We start from the raw sequence: 24608 nt of genomic DNA, 5'->3' as shown, positions 1-24608 counted from the left end.
GTGTGATGCCTGTGTGTGTGTGTGACGCCTGTGTGTGTGTGAGACGCCTGTGTGTGTGTGTGACGCCTGTGTGTGTGTGTGACACCTGTGTGTGTGTGTGTGAGACGCCTGTGTGTTTGTGTGACGCCTGTGTGTGTGTGTGTGTGACGCCTGTGTGTGTGTGTGTGACGCCTGTGTGTGTGTGTGACGCCTGTGTGTGTGTGTGACGCCTGTGTGTGTGTGTGACGCCTGTGTGTGTGTGTGATGCCTGTGTGTGTGTGTGACGCCTGTGTGTGTGTGTGACGCCTGTGTGTGTGTGACACCTGTGTGTGTGTGTGTGTGACGCCTGTGTGTGTGTGTGTGTGACACCTGTGTGTGTGTGTGTGACGCCTGTGTGTGTGTGTGACGCCTGTGTGTGTGTGTGACACCTGTGTGTGTGTGTGTGTGACGCCTGTGTGTGTGTGACACCTGTGTGTGTGTGTGACGCCTGTGTGTGTGTGTATGACGCCTGTGTGTGTGTGTGACACGTGTGTGTGTGTGTGACACCTGTGTGTGTGTGACACCTGTGTGTGTGCGCGTGTGACACCTGTGTGTGTGTGTGACGCCTGTGTGTGTGTGTGTGACGCCTCTCTGTGTGTGTGTGACGCCTCTCTGTGTGTGTGTGTGACGCCTGTGTGTGTGTGTGTGTGTGACGCCTGTGTGTGTGTGTGACGCCCGTAGGTGCGGGCGCTGCAAGCGTGCCGCGCCGTGCGACGCCCAGCGGGGTCTGTGTGACGCCTGTGTGTGTGTGTGACGCCTGTGTGTGTGTGTGATGCCTGTCTGTGTGTGTGTGTGACGCCTTTGTGTGTGTGTGTGACGCCTGTATGTGTGATGTGTGTGTGTGACACCTGTGTGTGTGTGACACCTGTGTGTGTGTGTGTGACGCCTGTGTGTGTGTGACGCCTGTGTGTGTGTGACGCCTCTCTGTGTGTGTGTGTGTGACGCCTGTGTGTGTGTGTGACGCCTTTGTGTGTGTGTGTGTGTGACGCCTGTGTGTGTGTGTGACGCCTGTGTGTGTGTGTGACGCCTTTGTGTGTGTGTGTGTGTGACGCCTGTGTGTGTGTGTGACGCCTGTGTGTGTGTGTGACGCCTTTGTGTGTGTGTGTGTGTGACGCCTGTGTGTGTGTGTGACGCCCGTAGGTGCGGGCGCTGCAAGCATGCCGCGCCGTGCGACGCCCAGCGGGGTCTGTGTGATGCCTGTGTGTGTGTGTGACGCCTGTGTGTGTGTGTGTGATGCCTGTGTGTGTGTGTGTGTGTGACACCTGTGTGTGTGTGTGTGTGTGACACCTGTGTGTGTCACAACTCTGTGTGTGTGTGACACCTGTGTGTGTGTGTGACGCCTGTGTGTGTGTGTGTGACGCCTGTGTGTCTGTGTGTGTGTGACGCCTGTGTGTGTGTGTGACGCCTGTATGTGTGATGTGTGTGTGTGACACCTGTGTGTGTGACGCCTGTGTGTGTGTGACACGTGTGTGTGTCTGTGTGACGCCTGTGTGTGTGTGTGTGACACCTGTGTGTGTGTGTGACGCCTCTCTGTGTGTGTGTGTGTGACGCCTCTCTGTGTGTGTGTGTGACGCCTGTGTGTGTGTGTGACGCCTGTGTGTGTGTGTGTGACACCTGTGTGTGTGTGTGTGACGCCTGTGTGTGTGTGTGTGACGCCTCTCTGTGTGTGTGTGTGACGCCTGTGTGTGTGACACCTGTGTGTGTGTGACACCTGTGTGTGTGTGTGACACCTGTGTGTGTGTGTGTGACACCTGTGTGTGTGTGTAACACCTGTGTGTGTGTGTGTGACGCCTGTATGTGTGATGTGTGTGTGTGACGCCTGTGTGTGTGTGTGTGACGCCCGTAGGTGCGGGCGCTGCAAGCGTGCCGCGCCGTGCGACGCCCAGCGGGGTCTGTGTGACGCCTGTGTGCCGGGCTGGCGGGGCGAGCGATGTGTGGAGCGCTGTGCCACCGGCTGGTTTGGCGAGGGCTGCGCCCACCCCTGCCCCGTGTGCCACCCGGACACCGCCTGCCACCCCGAGGACGGCACCTGCCCACACTGCCCGCCCGGCTACACGGGGCCCAGGTGGGTGGGTGGGTGAGTGGGTTGGTCAGTGGGTGGGTGAGTGGGTGGGTGAGTGAGTGGGTGGGTGAGTGGGTGGGTGAGTGGATGGGTGAGTGAGTGGGCGGGTGAGTGAGTGGGTGGGTGAGTGGGTGGGTGAGTGAGTGAGTGGGTGGGTGAGTGGATGGATGGGTGGGTTGGTGGGTGAGTGGGTGGGTGAGTAGATGGTTGAGTGGGCGGGTGGGTGAGTGGGTGAGTAGATGGTTGAGTGGGTGAGTGGATGGGTGAGTGGATGGGTGAGTGGGTTGGTGGGTGAGTGGGTGGGTGAGTGGATGGATGGGTGGGTTGGTGGGTGAGTGGGTGAGTAGATGGTTGAGTGGGTGAGTGGATGGGTGAGTGGATGGGTGAGTGGGTTGGTGGGTGAGTGGGTGGGTGAGTGGATGGATGGGTGGGTGAGTGGATGGATGGATGGGTGGGTGAGTGAGTGGGTGGGTGAGTGGATGGGTGAGTGAGTGGATGGGTGAGTGGATAGATGGATGGGTGGGTGGGTGAGTGATTAGGTGAGTGAGTGGATGGGTGAGTGGATGGATGGGTGAGTGGGTGGGTGGGTGGGTGAGTGGGTGGGTGGGTGCCTGGTTTGGCGAGGGCTGCGCCCACCCCTGCCCCGTGTGCCACCCGGACACCGCCTGCCACCCCGAGGATGGCACCTGCCCACACTGCCCGCCCGGCTACACGGGGCCCAGGTGGGTGGGTGGGTGGGTGGGTGGGTCAGTGGGTGGGTGAGTGGGTGAGTGGGCGGGTGAGTGAGTGGATGGGTGAGTGGATGGGTGAGTGGGTTGGTGGGTGAGTAGATGGTTGAGTGGGTGGGTGAGTGAGTGGGTGAGTAGATGGTTGAGTGGGCGGGTGGGTGAGTGGATGGGTGAGTGGATGGGTGAGTGGATGGATGGGTGGGTGAGTGGATGAATGGATGGGTGGGTGAGTGAGTGGATGGGTGAGTGAGTGAGTGGATCGGTGAGTGAGTGGGTTGATAGATTGTTGAGTGAGTAGATGGATTGGTGGATGAGTGACTGAGTGGGTAAGTAGATGGTTGAGTGGGTGGGTGGGTGAGTGAGTAGGTGAGTGGGTGGGTGAGTGAGTGGATGGATGGGTAGGTGGGTGGGTGGGTGGCTGGTTTGGCGAGGGCTGCGCCCACCCCTGCCCCGTGTGCCACCCGGACACCGCCTGCCACCCCGAGGACGGCACCTGCCCACACTGCCCGCCCGGCTACACGGGGCCCAGGTGGGTGGGTGGGTGGGTGAGTGGGTGGGTGAGTGGGTGGGTGAGTGAGTGGGTGGGTGAGTGGATGGGTGAGTGGATGGATGGGTGGGTTGGTGGGTGAGTGGGTGGGTGGGTGGGTGAGTGAGTGAGTGGGTGAGTGGTTTGATGGGTGAGTGAGTGGGCGGGTGAGTGAGTGGATGGGTGAGTGGATGGGTGAGTGGGTTGGTGGGTGAGTGGGTGGGTGAGTAGATGGTTGAGTGGGTGGGTGGGTGAGTGGGTGGGTGGGTGTGTGAGTGGGTGGGTGAGTGAGTGGGTGGGTGGGTGGATGGGTGAGTGAGTGAGTCAGTGGGTGGGTGAGTGAGTCAGTGGGTGGGTGAGTGAGTGAGTCGGTGGGTGGGTGAGTGAGTGGGTGGATGAGTGGGCGGGTGAGTGAGTGGGTGGGTGAGTGGGTGAGTCAGTGGGTGGGTGAGTGAGTGGGTGGGTGAGTGGGCGGGTGAGTGGGTGAGTGGGTGAGTGGGTGAGTGAGTAGGTGGGTGGGTGGGTGGGTGAGTGGGTGGGTGGGTGAGTGGGTGAGTGGGTGGGTGAGTGAGTGGGTGGGTGGGTGAGTGAGTGGGCGGGTGAGTGAGTGGGTGGGTGAGTGGGTGGGTGAGTGAGTGGGCGGGTGAGTGGATGGGTGAGTGGGTGGGTGGGTGGGTGAGTAGATGGTTGAGTGGGCGGGTGAGTGGATGGGTGAGTGGATGGGTGAGTGGATGGGTGAGTGGATGGGTGAGTGGATGGATGGGTGGGTGAGTGGATGGATGGATGGGTGGGTAGGTGAGTGAGTGGATGGGTGGTTTGGCGAGGGCTGCGCCCACCCCTGCCCCGTGTGCCACCCGGACACCGCCTGCCACCCTGAGGACGGCACCTGCCCACACTGCCCGCCCGGCTACACGGGGCCCAGGTGGGTGGGTGGGTGGGTGAGTGGGTGGGTGGGTGGGTGGATGGATGGATGGGTGAGTGGGTGGGTGAGTGGTTGGATGGGTGAGTGAGTGGGCGGGTGAGTGAGTGGATGGGTGAGTGGATGGGTGAGTGGGTTGGTGGGTGAGTGGGTGGGTGAGTGGGCGGGTGAGTGAGTGGGTGGGTGAGTGAGTGAGTGGGTGGGTGAGTGGGTGGGTGAGTGAGTGGATGGGTGAGTGGATGGATGGGTGGGTTGGTGGGTGAGTGGGTGGGTGAGTAGATGGTTGAGTGGGCGGGTGGGTGGGTGAGTGGATGGATGGATGGATGGGTGAGTGAGTGGATGGGTGAGTGAGTGAGTGAGTCAGTGGGTGGGTGAGTGAGTGGGTGGGTGAGTGGGTGGGTGAGTGAGTGGATGTATGGGTGGATGGGTGGATGGGTGGGTGAGTGGGTGGGTGGGTGAGTCGATGGTTGAGTGAGTGGATTGGTAAATTATTGAGTGAATGGGTGGATTGATGGGTGGATGGTTGAGTGAGTAGATGGATGCATGAATGAGTGAGTGAGTGGGTGGATGGGTGAGTGTGATGGATGGATGGGTGGGTGAGTCGATGGTTGAGTGAGTGGATTGGTAAATTATTGAGTGAGTGGGTGGGTGGATGGATGGGTGGATGGTTGAGTGAGTGAGTAGATGGATGGATGCATGAATGAGTGGGTGAGTGAGTGGGTGGATGAGTGAGTGGATCGGTGAGTGAGTGGGTTGGTAGATTGTTGAGTGAGTAGATGGATTGGTGGATGAGTGACTGAGTGGGTAAGTAGATGGTTGAGTGGGTGGGTGGGTGAGTGAGTAGGTGAGTGGGTGGGTGAGTGAGTGGATGGGTGAGTGGATGGATGGGTAGGTGGGTGGGTGGGTGGCTGGTTTGGCGAGGGCTGCGCCCACCCCTGCCCCGTGTGCCACCCGGACACCGCCTGCCACCCCGAGGACGGCACCTGCCCACACTGCCCGCCCGGCTACACGGGGCCCAGGTGGGTGGGTGGGTGGGTGGGCGGGTGAGTGGGTGGGTGGGTGAGTGGGTGGGTGGGTGTGTGAGTGGGTGGGTGAGTGAGTGGATGGGTGAGTGGATGGGTGAGTGGATGGATGGGTGGGTTGGTGGATGAGTGGGTGGGTGAGTGGGTGGGTGGGTGAGTGGGTGAGTGAGTAGGTGCGTGAGTGAGTGGGTGAGTGAGTGGGTGGGTGGGTGAGTCGATGGTTGAGTGAGTGGATTGGTAAATTATTGAGTGAGTGGGTGGATGGTTGAGTGAGTAGATGGATTGGTGGATGAGTGACTGAGTGGGTGGGTGGGTAAGTAGATGGTTGAGTGGGTGGGTGAGTGGGTGGGTGCGTGGGTGGGTGAGTGAGTAGGTGGGTGGGTGAGTCAGTGGGTGGGTGAGTGGGTGAGTGAGTAGGTGCGTGAGTGAGTGGGTGAGTGAGTGGGTGAGTGAGTGAGTGGGTGGGTGGGTGGGTGAGTGGGTGGATTGGTAAATTAAGTGAGTGGGTGGATGGATGGGTGGATGGTTGAGTGAGTGAGTTAATAGATTTTTGAGTGAGTAGATGGATTGGTGGATGAGTGACTGAGTGGGTGGGTGGGTAGTAGATGGTTGAGTGGGTGGGTGAGTGGGTGGGTGAGTGGGTGGGTGCATGGGTGGGTGGGTGGGTGAGTGGGTGGGTGGTTGAGTCAGTGGGTGGGTGGGTGAGTGAGTGAGTGAGTGGGTGAGTGGGTGAGTGAGTAGGTGCGTGAGTGAGTGGGTGAGTGAGTGGGTGGGTGAGTGGGTGGGTGGGTGGGTGAGTCGATGGTTGAGTGAGTGGATTGGTAAATTATTGAGTGAGTGGGTGGATGGATGGGTGGATGGTTGAGTGAGTGAGTTGATAGATTGTTGAGTGAGTAGATGGATTGGTGGATGAGTGACTCAGTGGGTGGGTGGGTAAGTAGATGGGTGCGTGGGTGGGTGGGTGAGTGGGTGGGTGCGTGGGTGGGTGGGTGAGTGGGTGGGTGGGTGAGTGGGTGGGTGAGTAGATGGTTGAGTGGGTGAGTGAGTGGATGGATGGATGGGTGGGTAGGTTAATGGATGGATGGGTGGATTAGTGAGTTATTGGGTGGCTGATTGAGTGCGTGGGTGGGTTAGTGGGTTGCTGGGTGGGTGAGTGTGTTGGTGGGTAAGTAGTGTGGGTGAGTGTGTAGGTGAGTGGGGAGCGGTGGGTGTAGCGGTTAGCGCTATGCTGCGCTAGGAACCCGGCGACCCGAGTTCGATTCCCGCTCACGGCCAACACCACCAGTGACGATTATCTGAACCGGTCCTGGGCCTCCCCTAGGTCGACTCAGCCGCAAATGAGTACCTGGAGAGACAAAGGCGGCCGGGCGGGGGGGGCGTGGTGCTGGCCACCCACTCCCTCGTGTGCCACAGAGCCGGTAGCCTTCATAGGTGCTGCTACTCGCTCACAGCACTTGCCCCTCTGTTACAGGCTACACGGGGGATCTTTGTCTTTGTGTGAGGAGTGTGGGTAGGTGAGTGACGTGGTGAGTGAGGGACGCGGTGAGGACTTGGTGAGTGACGTGGTGAGTGAGTGACGCAGTGACTTGGTGAGTGACGTGGTGAGTGACTTTGTGAGTGACGTGGTGAGTGACTTGGTGAGTGACGTGGTGAGTGAAGTGATGAGTGAGTGACTTGGTGAGTGACGTGGTGAGTGACTTGGTGAGTGACTTGGTGAGTGACGTGGTGAGTGAGTGACGCAGTGAGTGACTTGGTGAGTGACGTGGTGAGTGACTTGGTGAGTAACGTGGTGAGTGAGTGACGCAGTGAGTGACGCAGTGAGTGACGTGGTAAGTGACTTGGTGAGTGAGTAACTTGGTGAGTGAGGTGGTGAGTGACTTTGTGAGTGACTTTGTGAGTGACTTGGTGAGTGACTTGGTGAGTGACTTGGTGAGTGACTTGGTGAGCCGCTCCCCTCTCACCCTGTAGGTGTGACTCCCCGTGGTGAGTGAGTGACTTGGTGAGTGACGCGGTGAGTGACTTGGTGAGTGAGTGACTTGGTGAGTGACTTGGTGAGTGACTTGGTGAGCTGCTCCCGCCTCACCCTGTAGGTGTGACGCACCGTGGTGAGTGAGTGACTTGGTGAGTGACGTGGTGAGTGACGTGGTGAGTGACGTAGTGAGTGACGTGGTGAGTGACGTGGTGAGTGACGTGGTGAGTGACTTGGTGAGTGACGTGGTGAGTGACTTGGTGAGTGACGTGGTGAGTGAGTCACGTGGTGAGTGACTTGGTGAGTGAGTGACTTGGTGAGTGACTTGGTGAGTGACGTGGTGAGTGACTTGGTGAGTGACTTGGTGAGTGAGTGACGTGGTGAGTGAGTGACGTGGTGAATGACTTGGTGAGTGACTTGGTGAGCTGCCCTCACCCTCACCCTGTAGGTGTGACTCCCCGTGCCCTCCGGGTTGGTTTGGTCCACGCTGCTCGCTGCTCTGCCCGGACTGCTTCAACGGCTCCTGCGACCCTGCGAGCGGGGGGTGTCGCTGTCCCCCAGGGCTCAGCGGGGCCAGGTCCACCACCACTACCACCACTACCACTATTACCACTACCACCACCACTACCATCACTACCACCAGTACACTACCACCACTACCACCACCACTACCACCACTAAACTACTATCACTACCACTACTACCACTACTACCACCACTACTACTACCACTACTACCACTACTGCCACCACCACTACCACCACTACACTACTACCACTACTACCACTACTACCACCACTACTACTACCACTACCACCACTACCACTACTACACTACTATCACTACCACCACTACCACCAGTACACTACCACCACTACCACCACCACTACCACTACTACCACTACTACCACCACTACTACTACCACTACCACCACTACTACACTACTATCACTACCACCACTACCACCAGTACACTACCACCACTACCACTACTACCACTACTACTGCCACCACTACTACTACCACTACCACCACTACTACCACCACTGCTACTACCATTACTACCACCACTACCACTACTACCACTACTACCACCACTACCACTACTACCACTACTACCACCACTATCACTACCACTACCACCACTACCACCACCACTACCACCACTACCACTACTACCACTACTGCTACCACTACTACCACTACCACCACTACTACCACCACTACCACTACTACCACCACTACTAATACCACCACTACCACTACTACCATCACTACTACACTACCACCACCACTACTACCACCACTACTACTATCACTACTACCACCACTACCACCACCACCACACTACTACCACTACACTACCACCACTACCACCACCACTACTACCACTACTACTACCACTACTACTACCACCACTACTACTACCACTACCACCACTACTACTACCACCACTACTACTACCACTACTACCACCACTACCACTACTACCACTACCACCACTATCACTACCACCACTACTACCACCACTACCACCACTACCATCACTACTACCACTACTACCACTACCACCACTACTAATTCCACCGCTACTACCACCACTACTACACTACCACCAATATCACCACCACTACTACCACCACTACTACCACTACCACCACTACCACCACTACTACACTACCACCACCACTACTACCACCACTACCACCACCACAACCACCACCACTGTGTGTGTGTGTACTGTGTGTATACTGTGTATACTGTGTGTGTTCTGTCTGTGTGTGTGTATATACTGTGTATACTGTGTGTGTTCTGTCTGTGTGTGTGTATACTGTGTGTATGCTATGTGTGTATGCTATGTGTGTATACTGTGTGTATACTCTGTGTGTGTATCCTGTGTGTATACTGTGTGTGTATATACTGTGCGTATACTATGTGTATGCTGTGTGTGTGCATGCTGTGTGTGTATACTGTGTATACTGTGTGTGTGTATGCTGTGTGTATGCTGTGTGTGTATTCTCTGTGTGTGCTGTGTGTGTACTGTGTGTGTGTATATTGTATAAAACTGCGTGTATATGCTGTGTGTGTATACTGTGTGTGTATGCTGTGTGTGTATACTGTGTGTGTATGCTGTGTGTGTATATATACTGTGTGTATATACTGTGTGTAAGCTGTGTGTGTATATCCTGTGTGTGTATGCTGTGTGTTTGTATATGCTGTGTGTATGCTGTGTGTGTATATATATACTGTGTGTGTGTGCTGTGTGTGTATGCTGTGTGTGTATACTGTGTGTATGCTGTGTGTGCTGTGTGTGTATACTGTGTGTATGCTGTGTGTGCTGTGTGTGTATACTGTGTGTGTACGCTGTGTGTATGCTGTGTGTGTGTATATACACTGTGTATACTGTGTGTATATACTGTGTGTGTATGCTGTGTGTATACTGTGTGTGTCTATACTGTGTGTGTGTATACTTTGTGTATACTGTGTGTGCTGTGTGTGTGTATACTGTGTGTGTGCTGTGTGTGTGCTGTGTGTATGCTGTGTGTGTATACTGTGTGTATACTGTGTGTGTATATAATGTGTGTGTGCTGTGTGTATACTGTGTGTATGCTGTGTGTGTATACTGTGTGTGTATACTGTGTGTGTGCTGTGTGTGTGCTGTGTGTATGCTGTGTATACTGTGTGTGTATACTGTGTGTGTATATTTTGTGTATACTGTGTGTCTACTGTGTGTGTGCTGTGTGTGTGTATACTGTGTGTGTATACTGTGTGTGTGCTGGGTGTGTGTGTATGCTGTGTGTGTGCTGTGTGTGTGTATGCTGTGTGTATGCTGTGTGTGTGCTGTGTGTGTGTATGCTGTGTGTGTATGCTGTGTGTATACTGTGTATATACTGTGTGTGTGCTGTGTGTATACTGTGTGTGTATACTGTGTGCGTGTATGCGAAATGTGTGCTGTGTGTGTGTATGCTGTATGTGTATACTGTGTGTGTATACTGTGTGTGTGCTGTGTGTATAGTTTGTGTGTATACTGTGTGTGTGTGCTGTGTGTGTATACTGTGTGTGTGCTGTGTGTGTGTATACTGTGTGTATACTGTGTGTATGCTGTGTGTATATGCTGTGTGTATATACTGTGTGTGTATATACTGTGTGTGTATGCTGTGTGTGTGCTATGTGTGTATACTGTGTGTATACTCTGTGTGTGTATCCTGTGTGTATACTGTGTGTGTATATACTGTGCGTATACTATGTGTATGCTGTGTGTGTGCATGCTGTGTGTGTATACTGTGTATACTGTGTGTGTGTATGCTGTGTGTATGCTGTGTGTGTATTCTCTGTGTGTGCTGTGTGTGTACTGTGTGTGTGTATATTGTATAAAACTGCGTGTATATGCTGTGTGTGTATACTGTGTGTGTATGCTGTGTGTGTATGCTGTGTGTGTATACTGTGTGTTTATGCTGTGTGTGTATATATACTGTGTGTATATACTGTGTGTAAGCTGTGTGTGTATATCCTGTGTGTGTATGCTGTGTGTTTGTATATGCTGTGTGTATGCTGTGTGTGTATATATATACTGTGTGTGTGTGCTGTGTGTGTATGCTGTGTGTGTATACTGTGTGTATGCTGTGGGTGCTGTGTGTGTATACTGTGTGTATGCTGTGTGTGCTGTGTGTGTATACTGTGTGTGTACGCTGTGTGTATGCTGTGTGTGTGTATATACACTGTGTATACTGTGTGTATATACTGTGTGTGTATGCTGTGTGTATACTGTGTGTGTCTATACTGTGTGTGTGTATACTTTGTGTATACTGTGTGTGCTGTGTGTGTGTATACTGTGTGTGTGCTGTGTGTGTGCTGTGTGTATGCTGTGTGTGTATACTGTGTGTATACTGTGTGTGTATATAATGTGTGTGTGCTGTGTGTATACTGTGTGTATGCTGTGTGTGTATACTGTGTGTGTATACTGTGTGTGTGCTGTGTGTGTGCTGTGTGTATGCTGTGTATACTGTGTGTGTATACTGTGTGTGTATATTTTGTGTATACTGTGTGTCTACTGTGTGTGTGCTGTGTGTGTGTATACTGTGTGTGTGCTGTGTGTGTATACTGTGTGTGTGCTGGGTGTGTGTGTATGCTGTGTGTGTGCTGTGTGTGTGTATGCTGTGTGTATGCTGTGTGTGTGCTGTGTGTGTGTATGCTGTGTGTGTATGCTGTGTGTATATACTGTGTGTGTATGCTGTGTGTATACTGTGTGTATACTGTGTATATACTGTGTGTGTGCTGTGTGTATACTGTGTGTGTATACTGTGTGCGTGTATGCGAAATGTGTGCTGTGTGTGTGTATGCTGTATGTGTATACTGTGTGTGTATACTGTGTGTGTATACTGTGTGTGTGCTGTGTGTATAGTTTGTGTGTATACTGTGTGTGTGTGTGTGCTGTGTGTGTATACTGTGTGTGTGCTGTGTGTGTGTATACTGTGTGTATACTGTGTGTATGCTGTGTGTATATGCTGTGTGTATATACTGTGTGTGTATATACTGTGTGTGTATGCTGTGTGTGTGCTGTGTGTGTGTATACTGTGTGTGTATGCTGTGTGTGTGCTGTGTGTGTGTGTGTGCTGTGTGTGTGTATGCTGTGTGTATATACTGTGTGTATATACTGTGTGTGTATACTGTGTGTGTGCTGTGTGTATACCGTGTGTATGCTGTGTGTGTGTGCTGTGTGTGTGCTGTGTGTGTGTATATACTGTGTATATACTGTGTATATACTATGTGTATGCTGTGTGTATACTGTGTGTGTGCTGTGTGTGTGTATACTGTGTGTATATACTGTGTATATACTGTGTGTGTATACTGTGTGTGTGTATGCTGTGTGTGTGTATGCTGTGTGTGTGCTGTGTGTGTGTATACTGTGTATATACTATGTGTGTATACTGTGTGTATACTGTGTATGCTGTGTGTGTGTATACTGTGTATATACTATGTGTGTATACTGTGTGTATACTGTGTATGCTGTGTGTGTGCTGTGTGTGTGTATACTGTGTATATACTGTGTGTATACTGTGTGTGTATGCTGTGTGTATACTGTGTGTGTACTGTGTGTGTGCTGTGTGTATATACTATGTGTGTATACTGTGTGTATGCTGTGTGTATGCTGTGTGTATACTGTGTGTGTGCTGTGTGTGTATACTGTGTGTATATACTGTGTGTGTATATACTGTGTGTATATACTGTGTGTGTATATACTGTGTGTATATACTGTGTGTGTATATACTGTGTGTATATACTGTGTGTGTATATACTGTGTGTGTATATACTGTGTGTATACTGTGTGTATGCTGTGTGTGTGTATGCTGTGTGTGTGTGTGCTGTGTGTGTGTATACTGTGTATATACTATGTGTGTATACTGTGTATGCTGTGTGTGTGCTGTGTGTGTGTATACTGTGTATATACTGTGTGTGTGTATACTGTGTGTGTGTGCTGTGTGTGTGTGCTGTGTGTGTGTGTGCTGTGTGTGTGCTGTGTGTAGCTGTAACGAGTCGTGCGCTCTGGGTTGGTTTGGCGCTGGCTGTGTCAACCTCTGTGAGTGCCGCTCTGGGTCGTGCGACGCCGCTACGGGGGCCTGCCTGCTGTGTGAGTCTCACACACCCACACACACGGGTGGGTGGGTGAGTGAGTGGGTGGGGGGTGAGTGGGTGGGTGAGTGAGTGGGTGGGTGGGTGAATGAGTGGGTGAGTGAGTGGGTGAGTGGGTGGGTGGGTGGGTGAGTGGGTTGGTGGGTGAGTGAGTGAGTGGAGGGTGAGTGTGTGTGTGAGTCTCACACACACACATGGGCTGGAGAAGATATGGAGCTGAGGGGTGGGTGGGTGGGTGGGTGAGTGGGTGGGTGGGTGGGTGAGTGAGTGGGTGGGTGGGTGGGTGAGTGGGTGGGTGGGTGGGTGGATGGGTGGGTGAGTGGGTGGGCGGGTGAGTGAGGGGGTGGGTGGGTGAGTGAGTGGGTGAGTGAGTGAGTGGGTGGGTGGGTGAGTGAGTGGGTGGGTGGGTGAGTGAGTGAGTGAGTGGGTGGGTGGGTGGGTGAGTGAGTGGGTGGGTGAGTGAGTGAGTGGGTGAGTGGGTGGGTGAGTGGGTGGGTGAGTGGGTGGGTGGGTGGGTGAGTGGGTTGGTGGGTGAGTGAGTGAGTGAGTGGGTGGAGGGTGAGTGTGTGTGTGTGAGTCACACACACACACACGGGCTGGAGAAGATATGGAGCTGAGGGGTGGGTGAGTGGGTGGGTGGGTGAGTGGGTGGGTGGGTGGGTGAGTGAGTGGGTGGGTGGGTGGGTGAGTGAGTGGGTGAGTGAGTGAGTGGGTGGGTGGGTGAGTGAGTGGGTGGGTGGGTGGGTGAGTGGGTGGGTGAGTGAGTGGGTGGGTGGGTGAGTGAGTGGGTGGATGGGTGGGTGAGTGAGTGAGTGGGTGGGTGAGTGGGTTGGTGGGTGAGTGAGTGAGTGGGTGGAGGGTGAGTGTGTGTGTGAGTCTCACACACACACACACGGTCTGGAGAAGATATGGAGCTGAGGGGTGGGTGGGTGAGTGGGTGGGTGGGTGGGTGAGTGGGTGGTTGGGTGGGTGGGTGGGTGAGTGGGTGGGGGGGGTGAGTGGGTGGGTGGGTGGGTGAGTGAGTGGGTGGGTGGGTGAGTGAGTGAGTGGGTGAGTGAGTGAGTGGGTGGGTGAGTGAGTGGGTGAGTGGGTGGGTGAGTGGGTGAGTGGGTGGGTGAGTGAGTGGGTGGGTGGGTGGGTGAGTGGGTGGGTGAGTGAGTGGGTGAGTGGGTGAGTGAGTGAGTGGGTGGGTGAGTGAGTGAGTGGGTGAGTGAGTGGGTGGGTGGGTGAGTGAGTGGGTCAGTGAGTGAGTGAGTGGGTGGGTGGGTGAGTGAGTGGGTGAGTGGGTGGGGTGTGTGTGTGTGAGTCTCACACACACACACACGGGCTGGAGAAGATATGGAGCTGAGGGGTGGGTGAGTGGGTGGGTGGGTGAGTGAGTGAGTGGGGGGTGAGTGGGTGGGTGGGTGGGTGAGTGAGTGGGGGGTGAGTGAGTGGGGGGTGAGTGAGTGAGTGGGTGGATGGGTGGGTGAGTGAGTGGGTGAGTGAGTGAGTGGGTGGGTGAGTGGGTGAGTGAGTGAGTGGGTGAGTGGGTGGGTGGGTGAGTGAGTGGGTGAGTGAGTGAGTGAGTGGGTGGGTGAGTGAGTGAGTGGGTGGGTGGGTGAGTGAGTGAGTGGGTGGGGGGTGAGTGGGTGGGTGGGTGGGTGAGTGAGTGGGGGGTGAGTGAGTGAGTGGGTGGGTGGGTGGGTGAGTGAGTGGGTGAGTGAGTGAGTGGGTGGGTGGGTGGGCGAGTGAGTGAGTGGGTGGGTGGGTGGGTGAGTGAGTGAGTGGGTGAGTGGGTGGGTGGGTGGGTGAGTGGGTGAGTGAGTGAGTGAGTGGGTGGGTGGGTGGGTGAGTGAGTGAGTGGGTGGGTGGGTGGGTGAGTGAGTGAGTGGGTGAGTGGGTGGGTGGGTGGGTGAGTGGGTGAGTGAGTGAGTGAGTGGGTGGGTGGGTGGGTGAGTGAGTGGGTGAGTGGGTGGGGTGTGTGTGTGTGAGTCTCACACACACACACGGGCTGGAGAAGATATGGAGCTGAGGGGTGGGTGAGTGGGTGGGTGGGTGAGTGAGTGAGTGGGTGGGGGGTGAGTGGATGGGTGGGTGGGTGGGTGAGTGAGGGGGGGGTGAGTGAGTGAGTGGGTGGGTGGGTGGGTGAGTGAGTGGGTGAGTGAGTGAGTGGGTGGGTGGGTGGGTGAGTGAGTGGGTGGGTGGGTGGGTGAGTGAGTGAGTGAGTGGGTGAGTGGGTGGGTGGGTGGGTGAGTGAGTGGGTGAGTGAATGAGTGAGTGGGTGGGTGGGTGGGTGAGTGGGTGGGGTGTGTGTGTGTGAGTCTCACACACACACGGGCTGGAGAAGATATGGAGCTGAGGAGTGAGTAGGTGGGTGGGTGAGTGAGTGGGTGAGTGAGTGAGTGGGTGAGTGAGTGGGTGAGTGAGTGAGTGAGTGGGTGGGGGGTGAGTGGGTGGGTGAGTGGGTTGGTGGGTGGGTGAGTGAGTGAGTGGGTGTGGGGTGAGTGTGTGTGTGTGTGAGTCTCACACACACACACGGGCTGGAGAAGATATGGAGCTGAGGGGTGGGTGAGTGGGTGGGTGGGTGGGTTGGTGGGTGGGTGGGTGAGTGAGTGAGTGGGTGAGTGAGTCAGGGGGTGGGTGGGTGAGTGAGTCAGGGGGTGGGTGGGTGAGTGGGTGGGGGGTGAGTGGGTGGGTGGGTGAGTGGGTGAGTGAGTGAGTGAGTGGGTGGGGGGTGAGTGGGTGGGTGGGCGAGTGAGTGGGTGAGTGAGGGAGTGGGTGGGTGAGTGGTTTGGTGGGTGGGTGAGTGAGTGAGTGGGTGGAGGGTGAGTGTGTGTGTGTGTGTCTTACACACACACACGGGCTGGAGAAGATATGGAGCTGAGGGGTGGGTGGGTGGGTGGGTGAGTGGGTGGGTGGGTGAGTGAGTGGGTGGGTGGGTGGGTGAGTGGGTGGGTGGGTGGGTGGATGGGTGGGTGAGTGGGTGGGCGGGTGAGTGGGTGGGTGGGCGGGTGGGTGAGTGGGTGGGTGGGTGGGTGAGTGGGTGGGTGGGTGAGTGAGTGAGTGGGTGAGTGAGTGAGGGGGTGGGTGGGTGAGTGAGTGGGTGAGTGAGTGAGTGGGTGGGTGGGTGGGTGAGTGAGTGAGTGGGTGGGTGGGTGAGTGAGTGGGTGGGTGAGTGAGTGAGTGGGTGAGTGGGTGGGTGAGTGGGTGGGTGAGTGGGTGGGTGGGTGGGTGAGTGGGTTGGTGGGTGAGTGAGTGAGTGGGTGGAGGGTGAGTGTGTGTGTGTGAGTCACACACACACACACGGGCTGGAGAAGATATGGAGCTGAGGGGTGGGTGAGTGGGTGGGTGGGTGAGTGGGTGGGTGGGTGGGTGAGTGAGTGGGTGGGTGGGTGGGTGAGTGAGTGGGTGAGTGAGTGAGTGAGTGGGTGGGTGAGTGAGTGGGTGGGTGGGTGGGTGAGTGGGTGGGTGAGTGAGTGGGTGGGTGGGTGGGTGAGTGAGTGGGTGGATGGGTGGGTGAGTGAGTGAGTGAGTGGGTGGGTGAGTGGGTTGGTGGGTGAGTGAGTGAGTGGGTGGAGGGTGAGTGTGTGTGTGAGTCTCACACACACACACACGGGCTGGAGAAGATATGGAGCTGAGGGGTGGGTGGGTGAGTGGGTGGGTGGGTGGGTGAGTGGGTGGTTGGGTGGGTGGGTGGGTGAGTGGGTGGGGGGGGTGAGTGGGTGGGTGGGTGGGTGAGTGAGTGGGTGGGTGGGTGAGTGAGTGAGTGGGTGAGTGAGTGAGTGAGTGGGTGGGTGAGTGAGTGGGTGAGTGGGTGGGTGAGTGGGTGAGTGGGTGGGTGAGTGAGTGGGTGGGTGGGTGGGTGAGTGGGTGGGTGAGTGAGTGGGTGAGTGGGTGAGTGAGTGAGTGGGTGGGTGAGTGAGTGAGTGGGTGGGTGAGTGAGTGAGTGGGTGAGTGAGTGGGTGGGTGGGTGAGTGAGTGGGTCAGTGAGTGAGTGAGTGGGTGGGTGGGTGGGTGAGTGAGTGGGTGAGTGGGTGGGGTGTGTGTGTGTGAGTCTCACACACACACACACACGGGCTGGAGAAGATATGGAGCTGAGGGGTGGGTGAGTGGGTGGGTGGGTGAGTGAGTGAGTGGGGGGTGAGTGGGTGGGTGGGTGGGTGAGTGAGTGGGGGGTGAGTGAGTGGGGGGTGAGTGAGTGAGTGAGTGGGTGGGTGGGTGGGTGAGTGAGTGGGTGAGTGAGTGAGTGGGTGGGTGAGTGGGTGAGTGAGTGAGTGAGTGGGTGAGTGGGTGGGTGGGTGAGTGAGTGGGTGAGTGAGTGAGTGGGTGGGTGAGTGAGTGAGTGAGTGGGTGGGTGGGTGAGTGAGTGGGTGGGGGGTGAGTGGGTGGGTGGGTGGGTGAGTGAGTGGGGGGTGAGTGAGTGAGTGGGTGGGTGGGTGGGTGAGTGAGTGGGTGAGTGAGTGAGTGGGTGGGTGGGTGGGTGAGTGAGTGAGTGGGTGGGTGGGTGGGTGAGTGAGTGAGTGAGTGGGTGAGTGGGTGGGTGGGTGGGTGAGTGGGTGAGTGAGTGAGTGAGTGGGTGGGTGGGTGGGTGAGTGAGTGAGTGAGTGGGTGGGTGGGTGGGTGAGTGAGTGAGTGGGTGAGTGGGTGGGTGGGTGGGTGAGTGGGTGAGTGAGTGAGTGAGTGGGTGGGTGGGTGGGTGAGTGAGTGGGTGAGTGGGTGGGGTGTGTGTGTGTGAGTCTCACACACACACACGGGCTGGAGAAGATATGGAGCTGAGGGGTGGGTGAGTGGGTGGGTGGGTGAGTGAGTGAGTGGGTGGGGGGTGAGTGGATGGGTGGGTGGGTGGGTGAGTGAGGGGGGGGTGAGTGAGTGAGTGGGTGGGTGGGTGGGTGAGTGAGTGGGTGAGTGAGTGAGTGGGTGGGTGGGTGAGTGAGTGGGTGGGTGGGTGGGTGAGTGAGTGAGTGAGTGGGTGAGTGGGTGGGTGGGTGGGTGAGTGAGTGGGTGAGTGAATGAGTGAGTGGGTGGGTGGGTGGGTGAGTGGGTGGGGTGTGTGTGTGTGAGTCTCACACACACACGGGCTGGAGAAGATATGGAGCTGAGGAGTGAGTAGGTGGGTGGGTGAGTGAGTGGGTGAGTGAGTGAGTGGGTGAGTGAGTGGGTGAGTGAGTGAGTGGGTGGGGGGTGAGTGGGTGGGTGAGTGGGTTGGTGGGTGGGTGAGTGAGTGAGTGGGTGTGGGGTGAGTGTGTGTGTGTGTGAGTCTCACACACACACACACACGGGCTGGAGAAGATATGGAGCTGAGGGGTGGGTGAGTGGGTGGGTGGGTGGGTTGGTGGGTGGGTGGGTGGGTGAGTGAGTGAGTGGGTGAGTGAGTCAGGGGGTGGGTGGGTGAGTGAGTCAGGGGGTGGGTGGGTGAGTGGGTGGGGGGTGAGTGGGTGGGTGGGTGAGTGGGTGAGTGAGTGAGTGGGTGGGGGGTGAGTGGGTGGGTGGGCGAGTGAGTGGGTGAGTGAGGGAGTGGGTGGGTGAGTGGTTTGGTGGGTGGGTGAGTGAGTGAGTGGGTGGAGGGTGAGTGTGTGTGTGTGTGTCTTACACACACACACGGGCTGGAGAAGATATGGAGCTGAGGGGTGAGTGAGTGGGTGGGTGGGTGGGTGAGTGAGTGAGTGGGTGAGTGAGTGGGTAAGTGGGTGGGGGGTGAGTGGGTGGGTGGGTGGGTGAGTGAGTGGGTGAGTCGGTGAGTGAGTGGGTGGGGGGTGAGTGGGTGGGGGGTGAGTGGGTGGGTGGGTGGGTGAGTGGGTTGGTGGGTGGGTGGGTGAGTGAGTGAGTGGGTGAGTGAGTCAGGGGGTGGGTGGGTGAGTGAGTGAGTGAGTGGGTGAGTGAGTGAGTGGGTGGGGGGTGAGTGGGTGGGTGAGTGAGTGGGTGGGTGGGTGGGTGAGTGGGTGAGTGAGTGGGTGAGTGAGTGGGTGGGGAGTGAGTGGGTGGGTGGGTGTGCGAGTGAGTGGGTGAGTGGGTGAGTGAGTGAGTGGGTGGGTGAGTGGTTTGGTGGGTGGGTGAGTGAGTGAGTGGGTGGAGGGTGAGTGTGTGTGTGTGTCTTACACACACACACACGGGCTGGAGAAGATATGCAGCTGAGGGGTGGGTGAGTGGGTGGGTGGGTGAGTGAGTGGGTGGGTGGGTGAGTGAGTGGGTAAGTGAGTGAGTGGGTGGGTGGGGGGTGAGTGTGTGTGTGTGAGTCTCACACACACACACACGGGCTGGAGAAGATATGGAGCTGAGGGGTGAGTGAGTGAGTGGGTGGGTGGGTGAGTGAGTGGGTGAGTGAGTGAGTGGGTGGGGGGTGAGTGGGTGGGTGGGTGGGTGAGTGGGTTGGTGGATGGGTGAGTGAGTGAGTGAGTGGGTGGGGGGTGAGTGTGTGTGTGTGAGGCTCTCACACACACACACACGGGCTGGAGAAGATATGGAGCCGAGGGGTGGGTGAGTGGGTTGGTGGGTGAATGAGTGAGTGGGTGGGTGGGTGAGTGGCACGGGCGAGAGAAGAGATGGAGTGATGGATGAGTGAGTGTGTGGGTGAGTGAGTGAGTGAGTGGGTGAGTGGGTGGGTGGGTGGGTGAGTGGGTGAGTGAGTGGGTGAGTGAGTGAGTGAGTGGGTGAGTGAGTGGGTGAGTGGCACAGGCGAGAGAAGAGATGGAGTGATGGATGATTGAATGGGTGGGTGAGTGAGTGGGTTGGTGGGTGAGTGGGTTGGTGGGTGAGTGGGTGAGTGAGTGGGTGAGTGAGTGAGTGGGTGAGTGGCACGGGCTAGAGAAGAGATGGAGTGATGTGGTACGGGAGGACGTGGAGCTGAGTGGACTTGCCGATGACTGGTACCAGCGGTGTCAAGATCGGCCTCTGTGGAGGATGCGCGTGAAGGACGCTATTGGGCAGTTGGAGGCAGTCGCCCTCCAACAACAACGGAGGGCGGAGGAGCGACGCTCAGAACAACGAGCGGAGCGCCGGGTGGCTAAAGCACAGCAGGTTGGCACAGTAGGGGGCACAGGTGGTGCACCAGCCAGTCGTCTCAGTCAGTCGACCCGTGGCACCTGGGTCTGCCCCGTGACCTCCTGCCCGCGGGCGTTCGACACTTCACGTGGCCTCAAGGTGCACATGGCCTGGCACAAGCGTCGTGGTGACGTCACCGCCACTTATTGGAGAATGGCGGTTGTTGTTGTTGTGTGCGCGTACGTGCGTGCGTGTGCATGTATGTGTGTGTACGTGTGTATGAGCGTGTGTGTGCGTGTACGTGTGCGTGTATGTACGTGTATGTACGTGTGTGTGCGTGTACATGTGTATGAGCGTGTACGTGTGTATGAGCGTGTGTGCGTGTATGCGTGTGTGTGCATGTACGTGCGTGTGTGTACGTGTGTATGAGCGTGTGTGTACGTGCGTGTACATGTGTATGAGCGTGTGTATGAGCATGTGCGTGTGTGCATGCGTGTGTGCATGCGTGTATGAGCGTGTGTGTGTGTACGTGCGTGTGCGTGCGTGTATGAGCGTGTGTGTGTGTATGTGCGTGTTTGTGCGTGTGTGTGCGTGTACGTGTGTATGAGCGTGTGCGTGTGTGCGTGTACATCTGTATGAGCGTGAGTGTGTGTACGTGCGTGTGTGTGTATGACCGAGTGCGTGTACGTGCGTGTGTGTGTGTATGAGCGTGTGCGTGCGCATGCGTGCGCGTACGTGTGTATGAGTGCGTGTGCGTGCGTGTGTGTGTGTGTATGAGCATGTGTGCGTGTACGTGCGTGTGTGTATGAGTGCGTGTGTGTGTGTATAAACGTGTGCGTGCGCGTACATGTGTGTATGAGCGTGTGTATGAGTGTGTGTATTAGTGTGTGCGTGTACGTGCGTGTGTGTGTATATGAACGTGTGCGTGTACGTGCGTGTGTGTATGAACGTGTGCATGTACGTGCGTGTGTGTATGAACGTGTGCGTGCGTGTGTGTGTGCATGAATGTGTGCGTGCGTGTGTGTGTATGAACCTGTGCGTGTATGTGTGTATGAACGTGTGTGTGCGTGTGAACGTGTGTGTGTGTATGAACGTGTGCGTGCGTGTGTGTGTATGAACCTGTGCGTGTACGTGTGTATGAACGTGTGCGTGCGTGTGTGTGTGAACGTGTGTGTGTATGAACGTGTGTGTGTGTGTGTATGAACGTGTGTGTGTGTACGTGCGTGTGTGTGTGTATGAACGTGTGTGTGTGTATGAACGCGTGCGTGTGTGTGTGTGTATGAACGTGTGCGTGCGCGCACATGTGTGTATGAGCGTGTGTATGTGCGTGTGTATGAGTGTGTGCGTGTACGTGCGTGTGTGTGTATATGAACGTGTGCGTGTACGTGCGTGTGTGTGTGTGCATGAATGTGTGCGTGCGTGTGTGTGTATGAACCTGTGCGTGTATGTGTGTATGAACGTGTGTGTGCGTGTGAACGTGTGTGTGTGTATGAACGTGTGCGTGCGTGTGTGTGTATGAACCTGTGTGTGTACGTGTGTATGAACGTGTGCGTGCGTGTGTGTGTGAACGTGTGTGTATGAACGTGTGTGTGTGTATGAACGTGTGTGTGTATGAACGTGTGTGTGTATGAACGTGTGTGTGTGTATGAACGTGTGCGTGCGTGTATGAACCTGTGTGTGCGTGTGTATGAACCTGTGTATGTGTGTGTATGAACGTGTGTGTGTGTGTATGAACGTATGCGTGCGTGTGTGTGTGTATGAACGTGTGTGTGTGTGTGTATGAACGTGTGTGTGTATGAACGTGCGTGCGTGTGTGTGAACGTGTGTGTGTGTGTGTATGAACGTGCGTGTATGAACGTGCGTGTGTATGAACGTGCGTGTGTGTGTATGAACGTGCGTGTGTATGAACGTGCGTGTGTATGAACCTGTGTATGTGTGTGATCGTGTGTGTGTATGAACGTGTGTGTGTGTGTATGAACGTGTGTGTGTGTGTGTGTATGAACGTGTGTGTGTGTGTGTATGAACGTGTGTGCGTGTGTATGCACGTGTGTGTGTGTATGAACGTGTGTGTGTGTGTATGAACGTGTGTGTGTGTATGAACGTGTGTGTGTGTATGAACGTGTGTGTGTGTATGAACGTGTGTGTGTATGAACGTGTGCGTGCGTGTGTGTATGTATGTGTGTATGTACGTGTGTGTGAACATGTGTGTGTGTGTGTATGAACGTGTGTGTGTGTATGAACGTGTGTGTGTGTATGAACGTGTGTGTGTGTATGAACCTGTTTATGTGTGTGTGTATGAACGTGTGTGTGTGTGTATGAACGTGTGTGTGTGAACCTGTGTATGTGTGTGAACGTGTGTGTGTGTATGAACGTGCGTGCGTGTGTGTGTATGAACGTGTGTGTGTATGAACATGTGTGTGTATGAACATGTGTGTGTATGAACGTGTGTGTGTGTGTGTATGAACGTGTGTGTGTGTGTGTATGAACGTGTGTGTATGAACGTGTGTGTGTGTGTATGAACGTGTGTGTGTGTGTGTATGAACGTGTGTATGTGCGTGCGTGCGTGCAGACTCGCGCAGCCACTTGGGGCTGCTGGGGGTGGCGGCCCTGCTGCTGCTGCTGCTCCTCCTGGCGGGCAGCGCCTGCCTGTGCGTGGGCAGCGAGCACAGGCGCCAGCGCACCACGTGAGCCACACACACCACACGCGCACCACACACGCACCACACACACACCACACACACACACCACACACACACCACACACGCACCACACACACACCACACACACACCACACACACACCACACACACCACACACACCACACACGCACCACACACACACCACACACACACCACACACACCACACACGCACCACACACGCACACCACACGCACTGGCACCTCGCACCACACACGCACCACACACGCACACCACACACGCACTGGCACCTTGCACCACACTCTACACCACACACGCACCACACACGCACCACACACATCGCACACACGCACCACACACACGCACCACACACGCACCACACACGCACCACACACGCACACCACACGCACCACACACGCACTGGCACCTCGCACCACACACGCACCACACACGCACACCACACGCACCACACACGCACTGGCACCTCGCACCACACACGCACCACACACGCACTATAACACTCCACACACGGACCACACACGCACCACACACGCACCACACACGCACTGGCACCTCGCACCACACACGCACCACACACGCACCACACACGCACCACACACGCACTGGCACCTCGCACCAAACACGCACCACACACGCACTGGCACCTCGCACCACACACGCACTGGCACCTCGCACCACACACGCACCACACACGCACCACACACACACCACACACGCACCACACACGCACCACACACGCACTGGCACCTCGCACCACACACGCACCACACACGCACCACACACACACCACACACGCACCACACACGCACCACACACGCACTGGCACCTCGCACCACACACGCACCACACACGCACCACACACGCACCACACACGCACCACACACGCACCACACACGCACCACACACGCACCACACACGCACCACACACGCACCACACACGCACCACACACACACCACACACGCACCACACACGCACCACACACACACCACACACACGCACCACAAACGCCCCACACAGGCACCACACACGCACCACACACACACCACACACATCCCACACACGCACCACACACGCACCACACACGCACTGGCACCTCGCACCACACACGCACCACACACGCACCACACACGCACCACACACGCACCACACACACACCACACACGCACCACACACGCACTGGCACCTCGCACCACACACGCACCACACACGCACCACACACGCACCACACACGCACCACACACACACCACACACGCACTGGCACCTCACACAGCACTGGCACCTCGCACACACGTGGCGGAGCGCGGGGTGCTGCGTGCGGTGTGCGGTGTCTGTAGTGTGGTGTGTATAGTGTGGTGTGTATAGTGTGGTGTGTATAGTGAGTGTGTATAGTGTGTGTGTATAGTGTGGTGTGTGTAGTGTGATGTGTATAGTGTGGTGTGTATAGTGTGTATAGTGAGTGTAGTGTGTATAGTGAGTGTGTATAGTGTGGTGTGTATAGTGAGTGTAGTGTGTATAGTGAGTGTAGTGTGTATAGTGAGTGTGTATAGTGTGGTGTGTATAGTGAGTGTGGTGTGTATAGTGAGTGTGGTGTGTATAGTGAGTGTAGTGTGTATAGTGAGTGTAGTGTGTATAGTGAGTGTGGTGTGTATAGTGAGTGTAGTGTGTATAGTGAGTGTGTATAGTGTAGTGTGTATAGTGTGGTGTGTATAGTGAGTGTAGTGTGTATAGTGTAGTGTGTATAGTGAGTGTAGTGTGTATAGTGTAGTGTGTATAGTGAGTGTAGTGTGTATAGTGAGTGTGTATAGTGTAGTGTGTATAGTGAGTGTAGTGTGTATAGTGTAGTGTGTATAGTGAGTGTAGTGTGTATAGTGTAGTGTGTATAGTGTGGTGTGTATAGTGAGTGTGGTGTGTATAGTGTAGTGTTTATAGTGAGTGTGTATAGTGTGGTGTGTATGTGAGTGTGTATAGTGTAGTGTTTATAGTGAGTGTGTATAGTGAGTGTAGTGTGTATAGTGAGTGTAGTGTGTATAGTGAGTGTGGTGTGTATAGTGTAGTGTGTATAGTGAGTGTAGTGTAATAGTGAGTGTGGTGTG

The 24608-nt window shown here is 55.8% G+C and overlaps 2 protein-coding genes across 2 annotated transcripts in view; both read left to right on the top strand.

Moving 5' to 3' along the window:
• LOC142908406 (scavenger receptor class F member 2-like) overlaps window positions 1-1139 on the top strand; it is a gene marked incomplete at its 5' end in the record, with an annotated part of 29476 nt that extends 28337 nt beyond the window's left edge. Inside the window, one exon of the mRNA XM_076059034.1 lies at window positions 700-1139. Within this exon, the coding sequence (XP_075915149.1) occupies window positions 700-772 (73 nt within the window). The remainder of the gene's footprint in view (window positions 1-699) is intronic.
• A 3988-nt stretch (window positions 1140-5127) lies between these two features.
• LOC116937069 (uncharacterized) overlaps window positions 5128-24608 on the top strand; it is a 39536-nt gene continuing 20055 nt past the window's right edge. The window contains exons 1-4 of the mRNA XM_076059033.1: window positions 5128-5272; window positions 7693-7821; window positions 12770-12873; window positions 22405-22519. The gene's annotated coding sequence lies outside the window, so the exon portion shown is untranslated. The remainder of the gene's footprint in view (window positions 5273-7692; window positions 7822-12769; window positions 12874-22404; window positions 22520-24608) is intronic.

This window comes from Petromyzon marinus (genome assembly GCF_048934315.1).
Source record: "Petromyzon marinus isolate PM22_M1 ecotype Great Lakes invasive population chromosome 84 unlocalized genomic scaffold, UKy_Petmar_22M1.pri1.0 chr84_unloc.1, whole genome shotgun sequence".
Lineage (NCBI taxonomy): Eukaryota > Metazoa > Chordata > Hyperoartia > Petromyzontiformes > Petromyzontidae > Petromyzon > Petromyzon marinus.
This window is presented reverse-complemented; position numbering and strand designations above follow the sequence as displayed.